This window comes from Rhynchophorus ferrugineus, unplaced genomic scaffold (assembly GCF_030347505.1).
Source record: "Rhynchophorus ferrugineus isolate W39M unplaced genomic scaffold, kcgeb_rfMv2 rfM2, whole genome shotgun sequence".
In the NCBI taxonomy this organism is placed as follows: domain Eukaryota; kingdom Metazoa; phylum Arthropoda; class Insecta; order Coleoptera; family Curculionidae; genus Rhynchophorus; species Rhynchophorus ferrugineus.
This window is the reverse complement of record NW_027472581.1, coordinates 71,808,567-71,832,918: the sequence shown is the minus strand read 5'-3', so window position 1 is coordinate 71,832,918 and position 24,352 is coordinate 71,808,567. Positions and strand designations below refer to the sequence as shown.

Sequence of the window (24,352 nt, the reverse complement as noted above, 5' to 3'; positions counted from 1 at the left end):
TCAGAAGATTAAATTATTTATTAAGCTTAATAATATCTAAAATTAACTATTCACCAGTTAGAAATTGCTGATGACATAAGATATTCAGATTAAACACATTTTGGAATATATTAAGATATTATGCACAAGCATATCTAACGTTTCTTTCGTTTTCAACACTAATGCCAAATATACCTGGATTATTATTGTAATATTACAATAAAATATTCAAAATAAGTTCTCTAATATAAAAAGCACTGAAAACCTCCATTTTCAAAATAGTAATGTTAATAAATGTTTAAAACCGCAATATTAAATAACTAGTTATAAAAAGTCATGTTAAGTTTGTTTTCTTGAATGTCTAATTTGAATATGATCTCTTAATGATCGTCTGAATAGTTTGCTCTTAGCCTGGTTATCCCTATCAGACTAGCTATCATTAGCAAATTTAACTATATGTTATCGAGAGGATTAATCAAACGGTTAAAGAACGGGTATGTATTATCTGAATTTAAAAACTTCTCGATTAAAACGATTACAATCCTAGAAGGTTAAATTATTTATTACACTTAACATAATCTAAAATTAAATATTCGCCAGTTAGAAATTACCGATGACATAAGATGTTAAGATCGTCTGATTTTAAACACATTTTAGAATAGATTAAGATCTCCTGTACAAGGCTATTTGATGGCTTTTGGAATATTAATGCCAAAAATGTCTGGGTTGTTGTAGTACCATTAACAGAATTAATAAGTATTTAGCGTATTTTAGTTAGGTAATAATTTATAAAACCAATGCACATTTAAAAGTTGCAATAAATTAGTGAGCAGTGAAATATAATCATTGTGGCAAGAAAAGTACAGCCAGTCACAATGATTTACACACATAAAATGCCGTAAATACAATATTTTCATTCTTTTATTATTATTTATAAAAAAAGTATTATAGCAATATATTATATTGTTAATCTAATAGTTTAATGAATATATAACATTAAAGAAATAGGGTAATTTAGAAAATTGGACGTATAACAATGAAATATTTAAGATGTAATAAAACCATCACCAAACTATACAAAAATAATCTAGATAAATGCTTATGATAATATTATAGTAATGACATCTATGTTATCAAAAACTATAATCTGTAATTGTTTCATCATATACTGATAATAAACTAAAGAACACATTTTACCTGTTAGGTGCATCTGTTAAAGTTTATAATTATTATACGCTTGTAATCCATTAAAGTGTTCAAACTGTTATCCAATATTAATGAAATACTCCACATTCACTAAGTAAAATCACTTCAACATCACTTTTTTCTAAGTAAAAACTAAATCAACATTACACTTTTACAATACAAAATTCAATATTTAATTCTGTATGTTCTATACACCTGCTTTGTATCTAAGATTATCTTATCTTATAGTTAGCCAATGAAAAAAAAACAATAAATATTTTGGGACGAGATTAAAGTTTAAAACGAAATCATTATAATTAAATAGTATAAAATATGTACTTAAATTACATCAAAATATGTTACCTGCAAAAAGAAAAAATATATATTACTTATCTTTAATCAATTTTTATTTGTTAATATCTTCTTAATAAGCAGATGAATTAAATTTTTTAATATATTAAATTATAAATGAAACCTGTTATTTTCGTATCTACCTTGAAATATTCATATGTTGATTTCAAAGAAAAAATAAACCGATAAAATGTAATTTAATACATTTTATTTTTTAGTCCAAAAAAAATAATTTTTACCACATTTAAAACGAAACAAAAATGTTTTAAAAACAAATATTATAAAAATATATGTACTATTATATATCCTGCATTGAAAATGTATTTCCTTAATTCATGGTTACTACACTTTACCTGTGTAAACAAACAGGTTATTTGGCTTCTTGATCCATATGATAATTCGCTAATATCACAGTAGCTTTTGGGAATAATACATAAATGAACTAAACACTCAAATTTGTAAAAAAAACACACCGATAAATGAATAATTAAAATGTTGGTTTGTTTTAAAATGCACTTCTGACATTACTGACACATATTTTTACACATTTTTCTTTTTCTAAACGGTTCTCTCTACAGATGACTACCGCTTTCACAGTGTGCAGCAAAAACTGCAGGCACTGTTGTCAAAGATTACCTTAATATTTATCAGTACAGGCAACATTAAATACACGTCTGTATTTACAGTGGTATATCGAAAATTAAAAAATTTGTATTTAGAATTAAATCTAATAATAATATTGTGTGGAGAATTCAGATGCAAACTATAGAGATATATTTATATAAATATTTAAAAGTATACCATTACTATATTTGATAAAATAGATCTAAAGGTTTATTTTCATATTAATATAGCAGATTAAAATTAATTAATGCATTAAATGAATTGACATAATAAGAATTGCAATTTAAATTCCCTTCAGCTGTTTTAATTTGTAATCCAAATAATTAGGAGGGGTAAAAAAGAAATAAACGTTAACATTCTTATAAATTTTTTAAAAACAGATTTGTACAGATTTCTAGTTAACTAAAATATTTATATATACAGACACACGATATATTTTTAAACATTCGAAACAACTACATAAAAATTATTCGGTTTTTTGCTTTATTTAACAATCTTATTTTTAATTACAGTCTTATTAATGAATGACTATTATTTAATTTTGGCTAAATTCGCTTTATCGATCACGTAAAGTAATATAAAGGATGTAAATATTTCCAAAATGACGTATTTTGGTTGGATTCCTTTGGAATAGTTGAGCTGACCAGTTGAGATGGCACATCTTCAAGAGTTCCCTGATCGACACTTTTTAATAAGGCACCTGTTGAAATAAAATATTCTATCCATTATGGTGATAAATTGTTACATTCAAAATATTCTGTTGAATTATTTATGTTAAGAACGCTAAAGTAATTCTGGGTATTTGTATAATCTTCTATTATGCATCTTTTTCTATAATCTAATTTAAAATAAAAACAAGATTATATCCCCTTAGAAACATGTTTATCACTAATTCTTTCTCACTATGAAGCCTCTAAATATATTTTTGTTGCCTGATGCGTGCCTTAAACGCCTTCAATGTTTGGGCTTGTTTTGTGCACTACTATTGTCTTCCAGTTTGGATTCGTATCTCAATTTCTCCTCCCTCTGTGCTACTGAAAGATAACTTTCTGGTAGAAAAGCGTGATACAATTTTAGAATGAAAGTGAAGAAGAAACTAATATCTATTGGTTATAAAGTTTGACTAAATTAGGAAAACAATTTATTAGTATAAACATTTTTAGTTTAATTCAGGATTGAGATGATCAGAGCCTGATGAGAGTCTGAGATGCCTTGAACGCCAGAGTTCATTTTATAAATGCTTAATTGTTTTAAGTGAAAGAACACTAATATGTAAGAATAAAACATAAAAACTAGGCGCAGTGGCTTTGACAAAGCAGAGTTCTCACACACATTGAGAATTACAATTTAATGTAATTTAAAGGAGTACAGAATTATCAGTTAAAAGTCTTTTTTTAATATACGGTATTTATACTATATACTTATCTCCTGAACAATATCAAAATGTCACACTTCATACTATGATCACTTTTGGGTTAACATTTGCTACCCTTTATCTGTCAAAGCCACTACGAACAACTTTTCAGAATATTTAGTTTTTAGAGAGTAAAGTCAGACTTTCACGAGATTTTAAACTAATATTGCTATTATCCTTACTCAAATAACTAGTATCTGTAGAACTGTAGCATGGTGTCAATGACACAATATTTTTTTTTGTGTGTAACAGGCATTCACAAATTTTAATGTTGCAACATATTTTTGATACAAAAAATGTAAAATATGTTAATACACTTTTTTGTATTGAATAATACTAACACAGGAAATATATAATTAGCAAAATATAATCATGCATAACATACATTAAAATTAATTACCTGAATGTTTCACGTCAGATTTCCTAAACTGTAGTAAGGTCTCATTAGCTTTCCTTTGAATATCTTCAAATACATTGGCCAATAATAAAGATAGACGTTCATTAGAACAATAATCCAGCTTGTTCTTTTCCTCTTCTTCCTTGCGTATCTTTTCTTCCTGTTGAATAACTTGACATGCTTTTGTCAAACCTCTAGTTAAACAATATTCTCGATACTTTTTACTAGCATTCCTCATCTTTGCTAAAAAATCAGGCATAGCACTTTTTGCTACCCATGTTGTAACACTTGATGGTATGTTAACGCCAGGGTTATCGAAATATGTTAAGCTAAATTCAATACCTAACAAAAGATGTTTTCAATATTTCTCGATGCTTTCCATATATACACTTACCTGGTTGTTTTACGTCAGTATATGGTTTAATTACCATACAAGACCAATAGTCCTCTACTCTATATTTGTCTGGATATTTGGGAAAACGCTCATAATTTGTCGTTTTATTTATAATAATAATTGTTTTCAGTTCATTAAATACTTTATAACGTCTATTAAAAACATAATCTCTATTTACAAACAGTCTCTAAAAAAAATTAATGACACCTTTAAAACATAGAATGTGAACATAATTATTACAGGAAAAACTACCAGTTTCTTTGGCATTGATTAAACTGTTTAAAAGGTACTACATATATAAAAACATTTAATAATCAGAAAAATGTGTATCATAGTTGCCTTTAATTGCATAGCTAATAAACCAAAGTAAAAAAACTGACAGTTCTTCTTACTAATAACAGAATGTTTCATTACTGGCCATTGCATTTCCCAATATAAAATGTCACTGTCTGATTCTGCATCTGTTTCACCAATTTCTAATTGAATTGCAGTTGTATCCCATTCTTTGCGATAATTTGTATCCACTTGAACATTCAAAAAGTCTTCTGCTGTCACATCATAATAAGAACCATATACTTTATATTCAAATAGTCCTTCACCATAAGGACGTCTCCAAACAATTAAATCATCTTTCTCAATAAAAGGACTCCAATTGTCATGTGTTTTATTTGTAATACCACCTGTACCACACTAAAATTAATACAAAAGTAATTAAAAATGTCTTAACACAAAATGTCATAAGCTCACTTTGCATAAGTTAGTATTTGAGTTTGATTTCTGCCCATTTTCACAAGATAAGCACATTGTTTTCTCTTTCAAAATATCAATATATTTAAGATCATCTAGATGATCTTGAAAATCTTGATCTTTTATTCTATTTTCCTCCCAGTTGTAGAGAGATATACCTGCAAATATATAAAGTAAATAAAATTACAAAAAATACTAGATAAAACTAAATATTGAACTGAAAATTATATAATATAAATATTAACTATGAAAAATTGAATAAACATCTCAATATTCAGTATATTTGAAATATCTAAAGTGTTTTATTTGTTTTGATTTTAAATTTACCTCCTGAATTAAGATAAAAAATTAAGAGATGATTGAAAATAAAGAACAAATAATCATAATGATATTTAACATTGATTACTTAATAAATAGTACTGTAATGTTAATTAAAAATTCATTATCACTATAATAGTATATCATAAACAAATTCTTAAAAATACATTAGGATGTCTGTTTGAACTTCTATTCGGTTTAAATTTAAAATAGGTTTTCTATATTACAATATATATTCCAATATTAGCAATTAGAAACATAATTTTAATGAAATTGAATTTAAATGTTAAGTGTTAAATAAGCTCCTACCTGCAGCGGTCATTACCAATTCCTTGCCATTTCTAGTGCAACTAATTCTTAATCTTTTCATTAATTCCTTTAGTGCCCTTTCTTCCCACCATTTAGAATATAACGTGAACATCTGTTGGCCCCTTCTAACTCGCTGAGCACATACAAATTCAAATTGTCGAACCCACAATTTTAGTGTTTTTTCTGGATTGGATTCTTTAAATATTCCTTGCTGGGTTAATTTGAGCTTGTTTAATATACCACCTAGTTTCTGTTTAATCTCCTTTACATCTGACCATTTCGAAAAATGTCGTCGCACTAGTGTACTTTTTGAGAAATTGAAATACTCTATATTTATACTTTGGTCTGGAATTACACTTTTGAGGTTAGGTCCTTTAGAACTAAAATTTTGAGAGAGTCTTCTTGCATACATTATTGCACGATAACAACTGAATTATAATAAGTTAATGATATTTGTGAAATGGACCTGAAATGAAAGTTGAAAATTGAATATTAAGGTTACTTATGATATAAATGTATCCATTTCCAAACTAGAATTTTGACAGATTGCTGTAGGTGAGCGCCATGGATGACATGCCGGTCATAGTAAACATTTTTTTAAAGTAGGCAACTAATAAAAATGTTTTGATCAGATAACGTAATTAATAATCATTTGACAGATTTTTATGTATATATAAATAAGTTTAACAGATTCCATGCTTGTATGCTTTGTAGATTTAATAGGTTATTTCGTAACCCTTATTTGTAAGTATAAAAATATATTTAAGAAATTTAAAATAATTTATAATTTGTCTTTAAATAATGATATTATTTAAATAATTTAGAATTTATACAGGTATTTCAATAAAACATGTGTTATTTCAAATTTTATTAGCAAAAAACAAATATTAGTTGTCACTGTTTCCGTGATGTATTAGAATAGGATGCCAGTAGTCTGTCATTAACCTATTTATGATATCAATTAAATATTTAACATATACAGTGTGTCCAAATAATATCATATAGAGAATATATAATTATAGAGAATATAAAAATATAATAGAGAATCCTATTTATGACTTACTTTCTGTAGTTTTGTCAATTAATTAGTTTATGAAATATTTATTATTATTTGCCTGGTTTTATTAAAAAAGATAGGATTGATGTGAATAATATATTATTTTCAATTTAGACAATGATCTCAAAAATTTCTAAGTGGATAGAATTAGTAATAAAAAGAGAATGTTGCATTATTTATGTGAATCGTCTATTTTTATTTTTTTAGATTAGCCAATAAAAATTACATTGAAATGGATAGCAGAATATTTGAAGACAACCAACCAAATATAGTTATAATAGGAGCAGGAGCTGCTGGCATCGCAGCAGGAAGCAAACTGACGAAAAGTGGTTTCAAGAATATTACAATTCTAGAAGCCGAAAGTCGAATCGGTGGTAGAATACACTCTGTAGCAATTGATGATACCTTTGTAGATATAGGAGCGCAATGGGTATGTTATTAGTCGCGAAATTGTTATAGAAATGTTTATATATTTATTAATAACATTTCTAACGTGTTAATACTGCTACTGATAAAATTATTTTCTTGTTAGTTTAATTATTACTCATTTAATATTCAAGGTACACGGGGAAAAAGGAAATACTGCATATGAGATAGTTAAGGATTTAAATATTTTGGGTGATTTCAGTCGCAGCGACTATGATAAATTACGTTTTTTCTCATCAAATAGATCAAAGCTTAGCAAGAACTTGTTGAATAAACTTTATGAAATATCATTGGAAGTATTGGAAGATAAATGTTCAATAGCGGAAAGCCATAGTGGCATTGAACAGTATTTTTTGAAAGCGTAAGTATACATACTATCCAACATAACATACAAAACTTTTTTATTATACATTTTATTGACATTTCATTTTATTTGCAACAATATCGCTTTATGTTTTCAATAAAATTATTAATGGTATATCAGATTTATGTATCAGTTAATTAATTAATTAATGATTTATTAAACTTTCAGCTATTATGACAGGATTCACGCCGAGTTTGGCGAAGACAATAAAGCGGTGATGGATATAGCTAGAATGTTGCTGGAATGGATTAGCAAATTTATATTATGTTATGACCCAGCTACTTCCTGGAATCAAATATCAACAGAGGGTTTTTTGATATACGAAAAATGTGAAGGAAATCTATTGTTACATTGGAAAAATAAGGGTTATCGAACAATATTTGATAATTTAATGGTGTGTACATGGTTTTTAATTTAATTTAATTTATTGTGACACGATCAGTATTTTAGGAAAAAATTCCAGAATCTAATACTCCTTTTCCATTAGAGAATAAAATCTTTTTAAATAAAGAAGTGATTAAAGTTATTTGGAACAATAACGGCGGTGGTCAAAATAAGGTCTTTGTTAATTGTAGTGATGGTTCTAAATATGAAGCTGATCATGTTGTAGTAACTGTGTCTATAGCAGTACTTAGGGATTTTTTAGAATATGTTTTTGATCCTAAACCACCACAGGAGAAATTGGAAGCTGCAAAAAAATTGCCACTAGGGAACGTAATGAAGATATTACTGAGATTTCCTGAGAAATGGTGGACAGACACTGAATGTGATTTTAGTTTACTATGGACTCCAGAAGATAAACGTGAGTTGTTGGAGTGTTTCCCAAATGGGCCAATTCATAATGGAAGGTATTTTTCTCAATTATAATATTATATAACTAAATGTATAGAGGATGTTAAATATGCTGAAGTTTGTTCGAACTAGTTACATACTAGTCAAAAATCAGGACGTCTGTTCAGGATACACTTCTAGGATATTACATATTTGTTTAATGAAATTGTTTTCCAAGCATGAATTTTTGTAATATGAACGGAAATCAAAATCTGTTAAATTAAAATTGATGCTGTAGTAATTTGTACTTTGATTTACTGATTGTTGTGATTATTTTTTGAGTTGTGTGAAAGTATCTATTATTTTGATAGAAACATATATTTCTTTTATAAACCTGGTGTTTTATCACACATTTTGACATCTAGTTGGTCCAAAAAGTTACAATAATAATAGGATTTTTTTCCGCCAGTTTAGAAATAATCTACTAACAAAAGTCGTTTTGGATCTCAAAAAAATCATCTAGACACTTCCTGGGTCTGATTTAAATGCTAATTTGCTTGGAAGTGGAAGTACTGAGTTCATATCACTGTTTAGTAAACATTTTAATTTAATTTTTAGTTATAAATCTATACTGTCAGCTCCTATTGAATGATCTATTAGGCAAACAAAAAATCTGTACATATAACTCTTCTTATGTTGCAGGTCGTGGTTAGAAGACATATTTGGTTTTTATAGTATTGAGTCTCATGACAATATACTCCTGGGCTGGTTAATAGGACCAATGGTAAAAGACGTTGAATTACTTTCTGATGATGAAGTTCAAGAAGGATGTATGTTCCTTTTAAATAAGTTTCTTGGCAATCAGTACAAAATTTCCAAGCCAGATTATATCTTAAGGTAAGTATGTAACTAAATTTACATGACTGTTATTTTATATTGTTCTTTAATAGATCAGCATGGGGAACAAATCCCCATTTTAAAGGAACTTATTCCTATGTAGGAACTGAAACTATTGACGCCACTACAATTAGACAAACTTTAATAGAACCTTTGCGTATCAACGAAAAGGATGTAGTGTTATTTGCTGGAGAGGCAACACACACTAAATATTTCTCTACTGTTCATGGAGCTATTGATACTGGTTATAGAGAAGCAGATAGACTCATAAAATTATACAGGTATAATAATTAGAATTGAAATATATTTCAGGTACAGTATTACCATTGATTTATGTATCGAACTGAGCTTCTCTTTTAAATATATTAATGGAGTACTAGTTCAACATAAAAGCAACAAATATTGATTACTTTTGTAGGTATTTTAAATATGAACATTAACATACTTTTTATCCTATATTATCCTTCCTCCCACTAACTGGGGTATTCTAAATCTAGATGGTAGATGGTATTCACTAACACATATTCACTTAAACTGATATTGATGTAGGTTTGGGTTTTTATTAATATAGTATTATTAGTAAGTAATATGTAAAATGCAATATGAAATAAAATTTCCTCATATATATATTTTATTTTGTCAACAAATTCTATTTATTTTAAACACCAGAATTATAAATATTTTATTTGTGGATACCTAATATTTTGAACCAAGCTGTAGTGAATTTTTGAAATATTATCATACTTTAAGATAAGACAGGTTACAGATAACTTTTTATTCTAGTAATATTTTTAATATAGAGATGGCATCAATAGATATGAATTGTGATAAACATTCATATAAGTTAATATTTTAAACATTTTTTATTTAACATGCGTTTGTTGCCCTTCAAAGTTGATTGTTTGTTTTTCAGGAGACCTCAAAGACACAAAATTGCAATAGTGGGTGCAGGTATGGCTGGTTTAGGGGCAGCTACCGAATTGATGAAGGAAAACATTGAAGATTTTGTGATATTGGAGGCCCAAGATAGACCAGGCGGTAGAATTCAAACTATATTGGTAGATAATAAATCTTTAGATTTGGGTGCCCAATGGTTGCATGGCAAAGACAATCCATTATATCAACTCGCAGTGAAACACAAACTCCTTGCAGGTAAAATTTAAATCAGAAGTTGAATCAAATGGTTAACTTATAAGAAGTAAATTGTTGTATTTTTTATTTTTATTTCGTAGTATACTTATATGATTCTTGCATGAAGATATGTATTTAGGATGTATTTTATCTGGTGAATGTGAACATTATGGTATCACAATTCAACAATTCAAACATACAGTCAGTTATTTGTGAATCAAAAGTGAAGACTGAGATTATATTTTAAATGATGAGTGCATGCGAATGATGGTTATTTCATTACCTTTTATTCATCTACGTTTCTTTTTAGATGAGATGTCTGAAGAAGGTTTGGGTCTGTATGTTCGTAGTAATGGTGATATTGTTGATTCGTTCACCGTTGAACGCACTAGTTTTGAAGTGGGTACATTTTTTGAAGAGTGTGAGAAATTTGTCAACCAGGCCGATTATCCATCATCCGTTGGAGCTTATATTCAGGAGCGCTTTAAGAATTACATAGCTGGACAACCATCTGAACTTCAAGAAGTGCTACAGGAATTGTATGATTGGCACGATCGATTTCAAGTCATCGACAACTCTTGTACGAGCTTGACAAAACTCAGCGCCAAGAGTTGGGGAGAATATGTTTGCTTGGATGACGTGGCCCACTATAATCTCAAATACGGTTACCAATCTTTAATAGACGTGATTTTAGACAATTTGCCAAAAAGCTGCGTTAAATATAACAGTGAGGTAAAGAGAATTAATCTTGATGAAGACAAGAGAGTCGTCCTGTATTTGTCCAATAATCAAATTGTAATATGTGATCATTTAATACTAACGCCTTCGTTGGGTGTTTTAAAATCGATAAAAGAACTCACCCGTATTCTACCCGATCATCAGACAGGAAGCATCAAAAGGATGGGATTCGCTGGGATATGCAAAATATACTTATTTTACGATGACTTGTGGTGGGGTGATAGTCGAGGTAAGATTTTATCAGCAGTTTTTTTTATATAGAATTTAATATATTTTTAAAATATAAAATTACATTTTAAATTGCATGCTGAAAATTTAATAATCAATGGAAATAGTGTTATATATATATATTAATTTTCTTTTAAAATTTATTTATGTCCTTTATTTATTTTTTGTGCATATTTTTTATTAAGGTTGATACAGTGAATTCTGGGTGATAAATTAGTTGGTGTGAAGTATTGTGGTGTATATCCAAAAATGTTGGTTGTTTACCGTTAGTTCATTTTTATACAAACTAATGATTGCTAAGGACCGCTACAAATAATTTTTTTATACTCTTTTGTGTTTAGAAATGGTCTTCTTTTAAAACTATTATGAAATGGTCCCAATGGAATTCTATATGATATTTTATTCCAGATATTTTTCCCAGATTCTCACAGCCGTTCAATTTGAATGAGAATGAGTTGTACTTGGACTTTTGAAAGTTTTGGACATGGATCATTTTGCTGAAATTGATTTTATTTTAAATATCTACTTTTTTTGAAGGATAGTATTTGGCTTGTTTTCTGCGTTGCTTGTTAATTAACGGAGAAGTATATTACGCACGAATATTAACAGTAAATCAATTATTTATCTTTGTGAATATGAATGTAAGTAAAAACAGTTATCAGTTGACCAATTTATACTATTTATTTAATCATGACGACGGTTTCTGAACCAATATTACATCAGTCTTCTTCACATCGGTACTACGTCCTGTTCAATAATTATTGAGCAAATATATACAGAATGTTTTTATTCATTACTAATTTTATTTTTTGTAATTTTATCCACATTAACAATTTGGAGGTAGTTTGAACTGAATGAACTTTTGTAATATTTTAATTCAACTCTTTTTTTAAAAGGGTATATATAAGCTTGAAGAAGAAGTAGTTTAATTTTTTCCATGTTTTTGAATTGTTTTTGATTTCATATTAAATTAAAAAAAGTATTTCCTATTAGTAAATTCACAAAGCTCATACTTCAACGAAGGAAAAAAATGAAATTAGGGTTTTTGACGGAGTTGTGAACAAGAAATCCCATTTTTAATCACATTTTGACCATGTATTGTCGTGTAAAATAAGTTGCGATAAAAAATCCTTTGTTGAAGTACTAGATATTATTATTTCGAAGACGTGTGCAATATTTGAAGATAGATTCATACACTTTTGCGAAATGATGTCCGTCGACTTCTAAAATAGAGTTAAAAAAACGCGATTAAAGTTTTAATTTGAAATAACATGCAGATTTTTTTAAATATATATAGAATCATCGATTCCGTCGCCATGAAGTAGAAACCGGCTGCAGAGGGATTATCCAGAGCAACTTTTAGTTTTTGTCTTGGACATACTTGTGGCTATTTAGGCCAAATTTCAAATTCATGTCACATATGAAAAGCAACAAAGCTGAAATTCCTTATGGTGATGTATGGTGAAGAGAATTATGAAATGAGTTGAAACTGACTTACTAAATCGTATGTCTGGTTTTGTTGATGCCGATTTCGTCCTCGGACCCAACTGCTGATATACAAAATAACTGATAAGAACTCTACTGTTTTCTTTGGTGAGTGAGCTTGTTCTATTAATGTTTTATTTGAGCAGAGATTCTGGTTTTGCGATTTGGTCTCTGACGAAAATCGCCTGTCCTCTTGACTCTGACTGTTTCTTGACTGATGCTTGTTGATACTTGACTGTTCTGTTTCTGTTCTTTGACCAATTCTGTTTCTGACTGTGGATGCATCGCGTTTTATCGATGAAGCTCCTCCTTTGAAGGTTGGTTTAAGAAATCCTTTTCTGCATCCCGATTCATTCACATTCTTCCTGCTAGGACACTCTCACGCGGATGGAACACGTGCATTACGGATTTTTAAAAATGCTGGGATATTCAGCGTTAGAGCCATAATAAAGGGTCTTCTACCAAGTCTAACATTCTACACACTTTGTCTAGACCCGATATCTGCACCCCCCGCTCGATAACGAGCCGACGCGACGTGCTTTTTCCTAGCTATTTCCTATTTCCCGCGGTGCATTTCTTACTATGACCTGACCTCACCAGACATTCGATACAATACGATATTACATATTGGCTCAAGTCATAATTCTTTTTCCATGCCACAAATTTTATAAACTTAAATGGCCTAATAAATTAAACCCCTAAACTATACACAAAAACATATTGCTTTTTTCTTAAAGTTAATAAATAATTGAAATAAAATTACGTCGTAACAGTCTTCTTTGTTGAGTTCTTCATAAATGAGTTGGATAGCTGATGAAACGTCACTTGGTTCAGTGTCCACCATGAGTCATTTGGACATTTATCGTGCTGTAGATTTTTATTTGTAGAGTTATAATGAAAGCTGCCCATAACATCTTTCATATTTTGCATTGAATAATAGTTTCTTTTTATAGTCTGGCCATAACAAAATATTAATTTTTCGATTAATTTTCCAGCAAGCTTGCCTTTGTCACAATAAACTAAAATATTTTAAACTAGTTGCATTAAAAAAGTGGGGGGCAAGTCAGAAAACCAGAGAAACAGTGGCTAAGCAGTTGATTTAATTATATCTGCGACCAGTGGCGGCTCCTGATAAAAATTTTAAGGTGTTCTGCAATTTTTGCGGAAATAAACTTACCTATGTTTTATAAAGTAAGTCCATCCACCACTTCATTATTAAAATTGTCTATTTCAGAGATAAACTGTTTCTCAATAGATAGCATGGAAAGAGCGGTTAAACGATCTTCGGTTATTGAATTTCTGAGAAACGTTTTGAAGCGCTTTAGTGTTGAGAAACACCTTTCGGCCTCTGATATTATCATGGGATTTGTTGCCACGATTTCTAATAATTGTCGAGTCTTCTTCAACGTGTCTCCTAGATTGTTTGCTATTAAAAATTTAGAAGAGGTTGTGCACCATTTAATGTTTTGCAATCATTTCTTGAATAAAAACTGAAAAGGAACATACGGAAGGGAGTTTATCGTCACGAAATTTACCGCAATACTCTTAAAGGTATTCTGAAAAAAAGTGGAAATCCCTTCATTTTTAAAATAAATGTCTCTATTAAACTTACGGGTGTAACTTTTCCCTCTACTTGCACCTGATTTCATAATAATAATATCTGGTAATGGTTTACCTTTTCCTTTAAATTCCAACTTTTCTCCGTAAGAATATTCCATAATAACCGTAAGACCACTTCCATAGTTACAGTTATTAATATTGTTATTATTAACTGGCCGAAAGTCGCGTAAAATTTCGATACAGATAACTGATATTACATACGGGCCATACAGCGCTGGAGTAAATGCAGCGAAATCTCCGCTTAAATATCGGTCTTGTTTTTGACCGTTAGGACTGAAACGCGGGTAGCAGAGTGCAGCGCGGGTGTTTGAAAGAGCTCGCAGAGCACGATCGTGTGGCGCAGATAAATAATAGCGAGAGTGAGTGAGACTCGCACATCCATTACAGTTTTTTTTTAAATTGTTTATCACGACAAGAATTAATTGCTTTTTGGTAAGTAATAGAAATTATTTTAGTATTTTAGTGAGACTATATAATAATTTTTTTGGAGCTTCTTCAGTTTTTTTTTGGGAGCTTTGCAGCATTGTAGCGCTTATGCACCAGCCGCCACTGTCTGCGACGGGCTAGGCTGACATGGCCTAATAGCCTGACGTGGCCTGACAGGCTGGCATGAACTTTCGGAGAGTCTATCTCTTAGAATTTTACTCCAACCGATTTAAAATTTTGGGTGAATATTCTAGACGTATTGTACCATTTAATAAGATTAAAAAATCAATTTTAAAAATTCCATTAAACCCATCTAACCTTCTACTGTGGAGGACTCTGGTATGGAGGTCCAGTCTAGATAAATCTGTATCTATAAATAATATAATAATTTTGTTGAGATTTTACGGTTATTAATTTATATTCTGAGATTACTTTTAACAAATAGCTTTTTTTAATACACCTATCTAAACAGTTGAAGACTTTATATAAATGAACTATTGAATTAACCTATGTACAATTACAAAAAACAACGTGGTTTTTCTCTTGACTGACACTTATATATATGTCTGATAACTACATAACTCGAAAGTACCTAGAAACTAGTAACATTTCATTATTGTACTTAACACAGATGCCTTCTTTTAACTAAAGAAGAAATATTTACTTTAACTATCCATATAGTTAAATATCCACATAGTTTTAAATCCTACTATCAGCCCAGGGTGCTTTAAAATAACATCACAAGCCATACAATGTATAATTTTTCTTTATTATTTAAAGTTCATAATAAATCGACTTTCTATGGGAAGTAAGTGATCAATCTATATAATTTCATTTTAGGGGTCATGCGAAACCTTGGTAAAAATTGAAATATATCGACCATCAGATTCTGTTTATGTAATCAACTGTCCAGACAGACAGCAAGGGTGTATATTTTTTTCTAGAAGTAATGAAGAAAAATTGATATCTGAATAACATGCAAAACTGAATAGACTGAACCATGTTCTATTAGGTCGGACATTTTTTTCTCTAATTTGTAGTCTGTGCGGGATTTCAGCGATGGTCGTCTGCTTGGATCCATTTGCAAACTGTCACCGTGGACAAATGTATATTTCTGATGGTTTTGTCAGGTTCACACCTAAATGATGCGAAGTGAGACTGACTAATAGCGTCTACGTTTTCAGAGTACACGAATCGCGAGTTCTCGAAAATAATAGTAAAGCTCGTCACTACCTATGATAATTAGTTTTAGTACATTAAAATAATCCCTGAGTTGTCAAAACGTCCATTTAATTATTTTACTAATGTTAAATAATTGTTGTTAGAACTATTGGGTTATTTTATTTTATATTGTCGTATGTCTTACACAAACAATATTAAAACTAAAATTATTAAGCGATTGCATGTATTCCGATAATTTTTGACTTTAAAAGGGCATTTGTTGAAAAAAAATGGTACAATATTTATTAATCAAAATATTTCCCATGATTTTCTATATGTTTTTCCAATCTGGTAACACTAATATCGTGTTGAAAGAACGATGTTAGTTTGGCAGTGATCCAATTATCGATCCATTTTAGCTCTTATTCAGCATTTCGAAGACGCTATGACTGGGACTAAGTTGGGTGCATCAGTGTATCTTTCGCAATTCTTCCAATATGTTTTCATTTAAGAAGATGACTTTGCGCTTGTGTTTCGCTATTGCAGATCTTTTTCTACAACAATACGTCGTTCACTTTTGTTCAATTGATGTCGGTAAACATCTGCAGCAACCGTTTTATTCGATTTTAAGAGGTCGAGTCGGTGTTGATGTGAATGGTTCATCTGGACTAGTTCATGACTTGTTACGCTTGAGATTGTCAGTTCGTTACAGAAACTCTTCTATTATTGCCTGACCAGCAATGGAACCATGATATTTTAGTGATATTTTGGATCATTTCCATCGTATGTAAATATTTGTAAACAGTTGATTCAGTTGGAAACAGTGGTCCAACTGTAGATCAAATATTGGTTCCCATTCTTTGCTATTAACATAAAAAAATCATTAATTTTAAGTTGTTAAATTCAAAACCGAAATTAGGATATAACGAAGTAGTATTTTATGCAGAGAAACCATTGAATTTAACAATTAGGTTGGATTGTTTTATAACAATCTCAACAGCTATTTTATCAATGGAAATCGGTAGTCAAAATACATGCGAGCTCCTAGTATCTGAATGAAAAACATCACAAAGGTACGTCTAAATCACTAATCCAACTTTTTGGCTCTGGTGGGATTACATCAACTTCTCATATACCCTGACTATACTTTCTTATTTGACATTCTGTTATATGATTTATGCTTTTTTTATTTCTGCAGTAAAATGCTGGGCTATTTCTAACTTATAAAGTAATGGACAGATTAACTTATAATAAGCGACTCTGGAGAAAAGTTTCGTATCGGTATCTTACTAGATGGTACTTTCATCGCCATTCGAGTAATTTGATTGATTAGTTTAATGTATTTCTACTATAGGTATCTGTAAAGAAAATATTTTATTGATAAGGAATTGAATTGGCCTGTAGAGTCTACCGTGTTATCATGTTATTAATCCTTGACTTTAAATAAAATTTTTAATTAAAAACTTAATTTCTGAAGCAAACCATCAGAGATTAACGAAACAAGTCTGGATGAGTTACATTCTTTCAGAATCGCCGAATGTTTAATCAATTTGTAGTGTTTTTGATACTGACGTTGTGTTATAAATACTTACGTACAAAGGTTACAAAAATGGATATTTCAATCTCAATAACCAGCTGTAGTTTGGATTAGGGATGCCGAAAAAATATCGATAAATCGATATATCAGCATCATTATAAAAAAAACCGTTTATTTTTTTTTCATATATATTTTAAAGTCTCCTTATCTGACTTAGAAATCATCCCAGAACACATCCGGTCTTACCCAGCCTGGTTACTGGTGTGACTGGGATCATTTTCCTTCTCGGACCTAACACTCTTGCCAATTCAATAACAATTCAGGACAATTTCAAATATTTAACAATCACAAACATAAATTTACGACCATGCCCCAGCAGGATTCGAACCGGCGGCTGTCGTAACAGTAGGAGGACCGTCCTGTTGAAAGCAACACTGTGCTGGTACTGGTACAACACTGGTAAAAGTACCACTGTGCCACCGAGCCGGCTTAATTATTTTTGAATCGGTACTTAATTTTTGTATATTTTGGTAGTTAATTATAAGGGATCGTTATGTCAATATATATTACAAATCGATATATTTTCTTCTTCGATATATCGATATTTTCTTAAAAATATCTAAATCGCTATCGAAATAACGATATTTTTCTTGGTGCCGACACCCTTAGTTTGGATAGTCCTGAAAGTTCGAGAAAATGGAATTGCCAAATCGGCTGGATTAAAATTTAGCACAAATGCAACAAGAGTCTATGGGTCACACTTGGAAACGACTCACCCAGCTATTTTTAAGTGTTCGCTTCTAATAATAGAAATTTAAAACTTGGAAGGGGATCGAACATAACTCAGGTCAACATATACATTTGTTTTTCTCTTGCTTTTCTTTCAGTGATTTGGACTATTTATATTATTGAAAAATTTAGGGTTAATCCCAAATATAAAAAAACCATAGATAGATATAGAACAGCCTAGTACATCCATACTCACTCACCTTTACTTAAAGAAAATTTTCCTCTAATTTGGTGGAATGTGAAGATTTATTAAGAATTCTTAGAAACGGCATACCAGCGCCTACGATTTTAGGTTACTTACCGGACTCCAAAGACACTCTTGAACTTCTATGGGAAAAACAATTTTTATTCCAGTTAGCTCAGCACGTCTTAGTAAATAAATATTTACGTCATTTGACAATATTTCCCAAATTAAGTTCGTTATTGTCTAGTTTTTAGATAAAATAAATTTGTTTCAAAATAATTTCTGTAAAAGCTTAGACACTTAATAAAAAACTTGCTTTTACAGTGTGTACAAAAAAAATGCATGAAACATTTTAACTCATAATTTTATTAAATCCGATAAATTTATTAAAACAACAATTAATAACAATAACATGAACAATAATATATTCGGCCAGTTTCGAAGCAGCCTCCTTCCGCGACGATACACAAGTTTAAACGTGACTTGAAATTTTCAGCAATGGGCCGCAGCTCTAGTGACAATCGGTCCCATTCTCGACGCAGCGTTTGCTTCAACGACTCCAAACTTTTATGGTGTGTAATAAGGTCCTGGCCTTAAAATTGGACCATTTTTTCTCTATATTCGGTAGAATGTGAAGATTTATTAAGAATTGTTGGGTCATAAGCTGTAGTCCATCGGGTTGAGATGCGGTGAGTAGAGAGGCCAATTAGCCGACGTGATGAAGTTCGTAAAATAGGCTATAGACTGGAGCGCAGTCTTGCTGGAACGTCCAATTCGCATCGTTAAAGTGCTGCTGAGCACATAGAAGTATGACAGCCTTGAAAATGTCGCTACAATTCACTTCTTTATTGATTTTGACCCCTTGAAATACAAAAACGATGGTGTCTTGCTGCTGGCGCAAATTCCACCCATGACGGACCGCAGATTTTAGCGGTGCTCGACATTGGCCGACGTGCCAGCCTTAGTGGACTATCTCCCGTCCATTAGGTGATTGCGTGGTTGCTCTAACAGTGAACAGCTTCTCGTCCGTGAAGGGGACACGCTCCCATCGCTAGGTCTCTCCTGACGCTTGAGTTGGTGGCATCTTTCGAGTCATACCCGTTTTTCCTCATTTGTGAGGAGCTGAACTTTTTGGAACTTATACGCCTTGAGGTTGCCATACCAGTCTCACGGGCGACTTTTCTTATTTAGATTCTCAAATTTCCCTACACTCGCTTTTTAATGATATTGCGGTTCGCAGAAATGTTGGCGGTGCACCGTCTTCCACTTCCTGGATCGATTGCACAAGAAACAATCGACTCCATAATATTGAGCAAACGAACAATTTCATATTGGTGTTTTCCTTAGTGAAGTAGCCAAAATAGCATTAAGTTTATTTTACAATCTAAAAACACGAAAAAATTAGTTAGCATAGAGTCGAAACTTAACACAATGGTTCATAATCACATGTAGAATCCAATTTTTGTAGTTTTTGGGACATCCCGTATATACAACTCTATGGTTTTTGTAGCTCTTATATTATATAAGAGAACCTTTTTGTTGATGTCTTAGAAAGTTTTCCCGTATTGTGTGAGACGTGGATATATTGGTAACATTAGGGAGCAATTTAAAAAACGTAATGCATGTTAAATCATGTTTCAAGTAATTGGCAATTGTGTAACAAAATCGTGCAATTTTAAGGAGACTACTAACGGGAAATAACATACACAATGTATGATACTATTATTGAAAACAAAATTAACAGCAACAGATGATTGAGGATTGATGACAAACGAAATGATGCTTTTAAATATGCGGTAAAATTCAAGTAACTGTCAACAATCCCCTATAATTTCAACCAAATTACTTTTATTAAAATGAAATGTACTTTTCTTTAACAATTGATAAATTTTATTTAAATGCAGAAATATTTCAACAAAACGTAAATTTATCTCGAAATATCCAAATACTTGAAAATTAAATACTATGAAATTATCTTCACTAAATTACTGTCTTAGGTTTCCAGTTACTATGGACCAAAGATTGTGACTTTCCAGAACGACAAACATGGCTACGTTATGTTACCGGTTTCGATGAGGTTTTCAATCATCCAAATGCTTTAATGACCTGGGTGGGTGGTGATGCAGTCGAAGAAGCCGAAAATTTGTCAACAGAGGATATTGGTCAACAATGCACCGAATTGTTAAGGAAATTTCTACCTAATTATAAAGTTCCTTCACCCACTAGAGTTATTAGGTAAGATTGATTGTGTTATAATATACTCTATCATTCTGTTTGCATCACATATCACGTTATTATTTAATAATATATTAAGGGTATAGAAAATAAAAATAATAAATAAAAGATAAAATATTATTTATATAAAGATGAAAAATAGGATATATACGTTACAGCCTCTTTATTTCACATTATTATTATTTTTCTTCTATAACTGTCTTATAACGAGACATTTTATTATCTATCGCTGGAAGTTAATAAGAGTGATACAGTAAAACTATTTTATATCCATTTAATTTTTGTTATCTTTTTGATTAGAATCCTACTAGTTTTGTATATCACAGCAATGGGATCAGTATAGAAACGACAAGTAGTTTTATAGATAAAAAATAAAATTACTCCAGGAATGGAGTAAGAGTGACAAATATTGGATAGTGTCAAGCAGATCCAGGATTTTAGTTGGGAGTTCTGCCACTGACGAATAGGAATAGGATCCTGCCAATAAGAAATATTAAGATAACTGACAAAAAATCTACTTTTGTGCAAAAGCGCAAAAACACAGTTTGACTGTTGGCAGTTTATGGTTAGTAAAAAAGAAATATTATACGAGAGACCACTTTGACTATAGCAAAATTCACACAAATCATGGTCAGAATATTGATTTAATTTTGTCAACTGTGAAGAGAATTAGTAAACATTTTATTGAAGATGAGACGAAAAAGATAAAATTGGTGACGTTAAACCCACTGGCCTTCTATAGTGATAAATTGTTCTAATGTTAACATATTCATTCAGGCATCGTGGACAATTGCAAATTGCAAGAAGCTTTTTAAACAGTTTACTTAATGAAAATCTCATCTCGTCACTAATCGTTGAAATCCTCTCCACACTTATAAATCTCAATTGATACAAAACCTGAAAAGTTAGATTAAATGAATTTTCGAAGATCAATATATATGTATATTTATATATATATATATATATGTATATATATATATATATATATATATATATATATATATAACTATATTTTTATAGTTTCATTGACAAATTGGAAGAATTTTTCAAAATAAAATATGGGGTTAATAAAAGTAAAATTCCAACCCCTATTTTTCGTGTTTAGTTAATGACCTTAAATTGCACCGGGGGTGTTTGCGATATTTACACGGCGTCAGCGATGCTGCTGTAATTAAGGGTTACATAAATAACAATTCGTGGTTTAAATAGGGCAATTTTTGTTATCTGTGCGATTTGGTGCGATCAAATAAAATATTAAATTACTCCATAATTTTATAAGTTATGATTCTCATGTTGCAAGAAGATATCTGACGACTATAATATGTGGAGGGTTATTCATGGATCTGTGATCTTGTCACTATCATCAATTTAAATATTCATTGTATTCTTCTTAATGATAGAATTTCGTTGATATTTATATATTAGAACATTTACGTATTAAAATATTACTATAAGATTTTTAAAAGGCATCAAGCGTTCTTTTTTGTATAAATCACTTTTATTGATGTATCTGAAGTTATTGAGCCTGCCCATATTGATGAAAATTTACTCCTTTATTTACTACTTTAAGTAAAATACCTCTATTGACCTATAAATTAGTTTTAAATGATTTTTTTTAAATTTGATTTTTTTTAATTTTGAATTTTAATTATTCATTATTGTCCATCGATAGCCACCACTTTTTTCCATCTCTCAGACAATTTACGGATTCCATCTCAAAAGAGCAATCTTGATTGAATGGAGCGACTTTTTGGTATCTTCATAAGGAATGAAGCGCTGTTCAGAGAGGTCACGACTCATATGTTGGAACAAGTAGTAAACAAAAGGAGCAAGGTCTGGAAAATACGGCGGACGGGGTAGCACTTCCCATTTTAATGTTTTCAAATAAGTTTTCACCGATTTTGCAACGTGTGGTCAAGTGTTGTTAGGCTGAAGAATAACATTGTTGTGCCTTTGCTCGTAATCCAGCTTTTCGCGCAGTGTTCCATTCAAATGCATCAATTGTAGTCGATAGCAATTTAAGGATGCTTTAGCAGCTCGAAGTATATCACGCCAACCTGATCCCACCGAATACAGAGAATTAATTTGGTGTCATGGATATTCGGATTTGCCGTTGATTTTGATGCACGATCAGTTGGTCTCCATGATTTTTTTCGTTTTGCCAATTTTCACCAGCAGTAATAATACGAAGCAAAAAAACTCTCCGATTTTTCCATTGAAGTAGCCTTTCATACATGGCCAAACCTCTATCAATGTTTCTTTGCTTCAATGTAATTCGTTCTTCAAACCAATGGAAATGTTTTTCCTACTGTAAAGAATTCTACATATTATACATACGATATAGTAAAAAGTTGCATGAGTTGGATGTCAATCAATCCGCTATCTGTATAAAAGAAACAAAATATCTGTACCTAGAATTATTGAGTTCAACCATCAGAAATAACAATATTTAATGAGAAAATAATAAGAGACGAGATGCTGGTAGGAAATAAACTGGGGACCAAATAATATAAACACCATGCAAGATAGTAAACATAGTTGCATGTTGCTAATTAGTCAAATATAAAATAATGTTTACAATAAATAAATGCTTTCGTTCAATGCCATCTAATTATCACTTTCTGAAGTTTACAAAAATGGCAAAATTGTTATAAACAGATATATAGTAGCCTAAATCAATCCTGTTGGTTTCGTTTTTATGAAAATAAAGTCATAATTCCAACAAGAGATTTATCACTTAAAATATACGCAAAAAATATGTATAAAAAAGTATTTAACTTTATTTCTTTAACTTTAACTGTAACTTTATTTCACCCTACAAAGCAGAAATTAGTTTGTTACAGACTCGGTAAGTATGATTGATAACTTTTCAAGTAAAGTCATTAATCCATCAGTGTACAACTTATAACTTGTTTGGGCCAAAAACTGTTTCATTGTTTTCACAATAATGAAACAAATACTAATTAAAAGATTTACAGTAATCCGAACTTTAATGTATCCGAACTTCCCAGACAAATTCAAAAATAACTCATGCAAGTTTTTACTATAAAAATAGAACCATCAATTCAATATACTAAGAATAGTATAAAAATGTCATTATAACACATTAAAATACCTTTGGCACAATTTTACTCCAACTTGAAGAAAAAAGAGGTCAAAATTCATTGAATGTTGTCTAAATTTTATGACAACCATACTCCATCGAATCAATATGTGAATACTGGTTTTGACATTTTAAATGTGGTGATTTTGATACCGAAGACAAAGAGCATTCTAGATTTTCATGAAAAAAGTGAGAAAAATATGTAGAATTCATTACAGTAGCAAAAACATTTCCATTGATTTAAAGAACGAATTATATTGAAGCAAAGAAACATTGATAGAGGTTTGGCCATGTATGAAAGACTGCTTCAGTGGAAAAATCGGAAAGGTTTTTTGCTTCGTATTATGACTGCTGATGAAAATTGGCAAAACAAAAAAAATCAGGGGGACCAACTGATCGTGCATCAAAATCAACGGCAAAGCCGAATATCCATGGCACCAAATTAATTCTCTGTATTCGGTGGGATCAGGTTGGTGTGATAT

At 30.5% G+C, this 24,352-nt stretch overlaps 3 protein-coding genes across 9 annotated transcripts in view; 1 reads left to right on the top strand and 2 right to left on the bottom strand.

Moving 5' to 3' along the window:
- The window catches only part of MYPT-75D (Myosin phosphatase targeting subunit 75D), a 50,935-nt gene extending 48,806 nt beyond the window's left edge, over positions 1–2,129 (bottom strand). The window contains exon 1 of one of the 2 annotated variants that reach the window (XM_076394593.1): positions 1,869–2,129. The gene's annotated coding sequence lies outside the window, so the exon portion shown is untranslated. Of the gene's footprint in view, positions 1–1,176; positions 1,357–1,868 lie in introns of those variants that run through there. The other variant, XM_076394594.1, reaches the window with a different exon arrangement.
- Positions 2,130–2,489: 360 nt separating this feature from the next.
- Positions 2,490–6,266, bottom strand: LOC143190359 (stAR-related lipid transfer protein 7, mitochondrial). Of its 4 annotated transcripts, none has more exons than XM_076394597.1 (7): positions 5,719–6,266; positions 5,092–5,249; positions 4,759–5,034; positions 4,345–4,531; positions 3,954–4,292; positions 3,083–3,173; positions 2,605–2,839 (listed from the first exon to the last, which is right to left on the bottom strand). In XM_076394597.1, exons 1-6 carry the CDS (start codon positions 6,128–6,130, stop codon positions 3,094–3,096), a joined length of 1,452 nt encoding a protein of 483 aa, XP_076250712.1. In that variant the 5' UTR covers positions 6,131–6,266; the 3' UTR covers positions 2,605–2,839; positions 3,083–3,093. The 4 variants fall into 4 exon arrangements, 3 of the variants coding, with proteins under 3 accessions (XP_076250710.1, XP_076250712.1, XP_076250713.1); XM_076394598.1 differs by having other exon boundaries at positions 3,083–3,170; XR_013004216.1 differs by lacking the exon at positions 2,605–2,839 and adding an exon at positions 2,935–2,977 and having other exon boundaries at positions 3,043–3,173.
- Positions 6,133–24,352, top strand: part of LOC143190357 (uncharacterized) — a 34,675-nt gene continuing 16,455 nt past the window's right edge. The window contains exons 1-10 of one of the 3 annotated variants that reach the window (XM_076394592.1): positions 6,133–6,273; positions 6,983–7,205; positions 7,336–7,562; positions 7,734–7,959; positions 8,016–8,413; positions 9,039–9,233; positions 9,287–9,514; positions 10,147–10,385; positions 10,675–11,331; positions 20,530–20,767. In XM_076394592.1, the coding sequence (XP_076250707.1) occupies positions 7,008–7,205; positions 7,336–7,562; positions 7,734–7,959; positions 8,016–8,413; positions 9,039–9,233; positions 9,287–9,514; positions 10,147–10,385; positions 10,675–11,331; positions 20,530–20,767 (2,606 nt within the window). In that variant the 5' untranslated portion in view covers positions 6,133–6,273; positions 6,983–7,007. Of the gene's footprint in view, positions 6,463–6,801; positions 6,926–6,982; positions 7,206–7,335; positions 7,563–7,733; positions 7,960–8,015; positions 8,414–9,038; positions 9,234–9,286; positions 9,515–10,146; positions 10,386–10,674; positions 11,332–20,529; positions 20,768–24,352 lie in introns of those variants that run through there. The other 2 variants (XM_076394590.1, XM_076394591.1) reach the window with 2 other exon arrangements.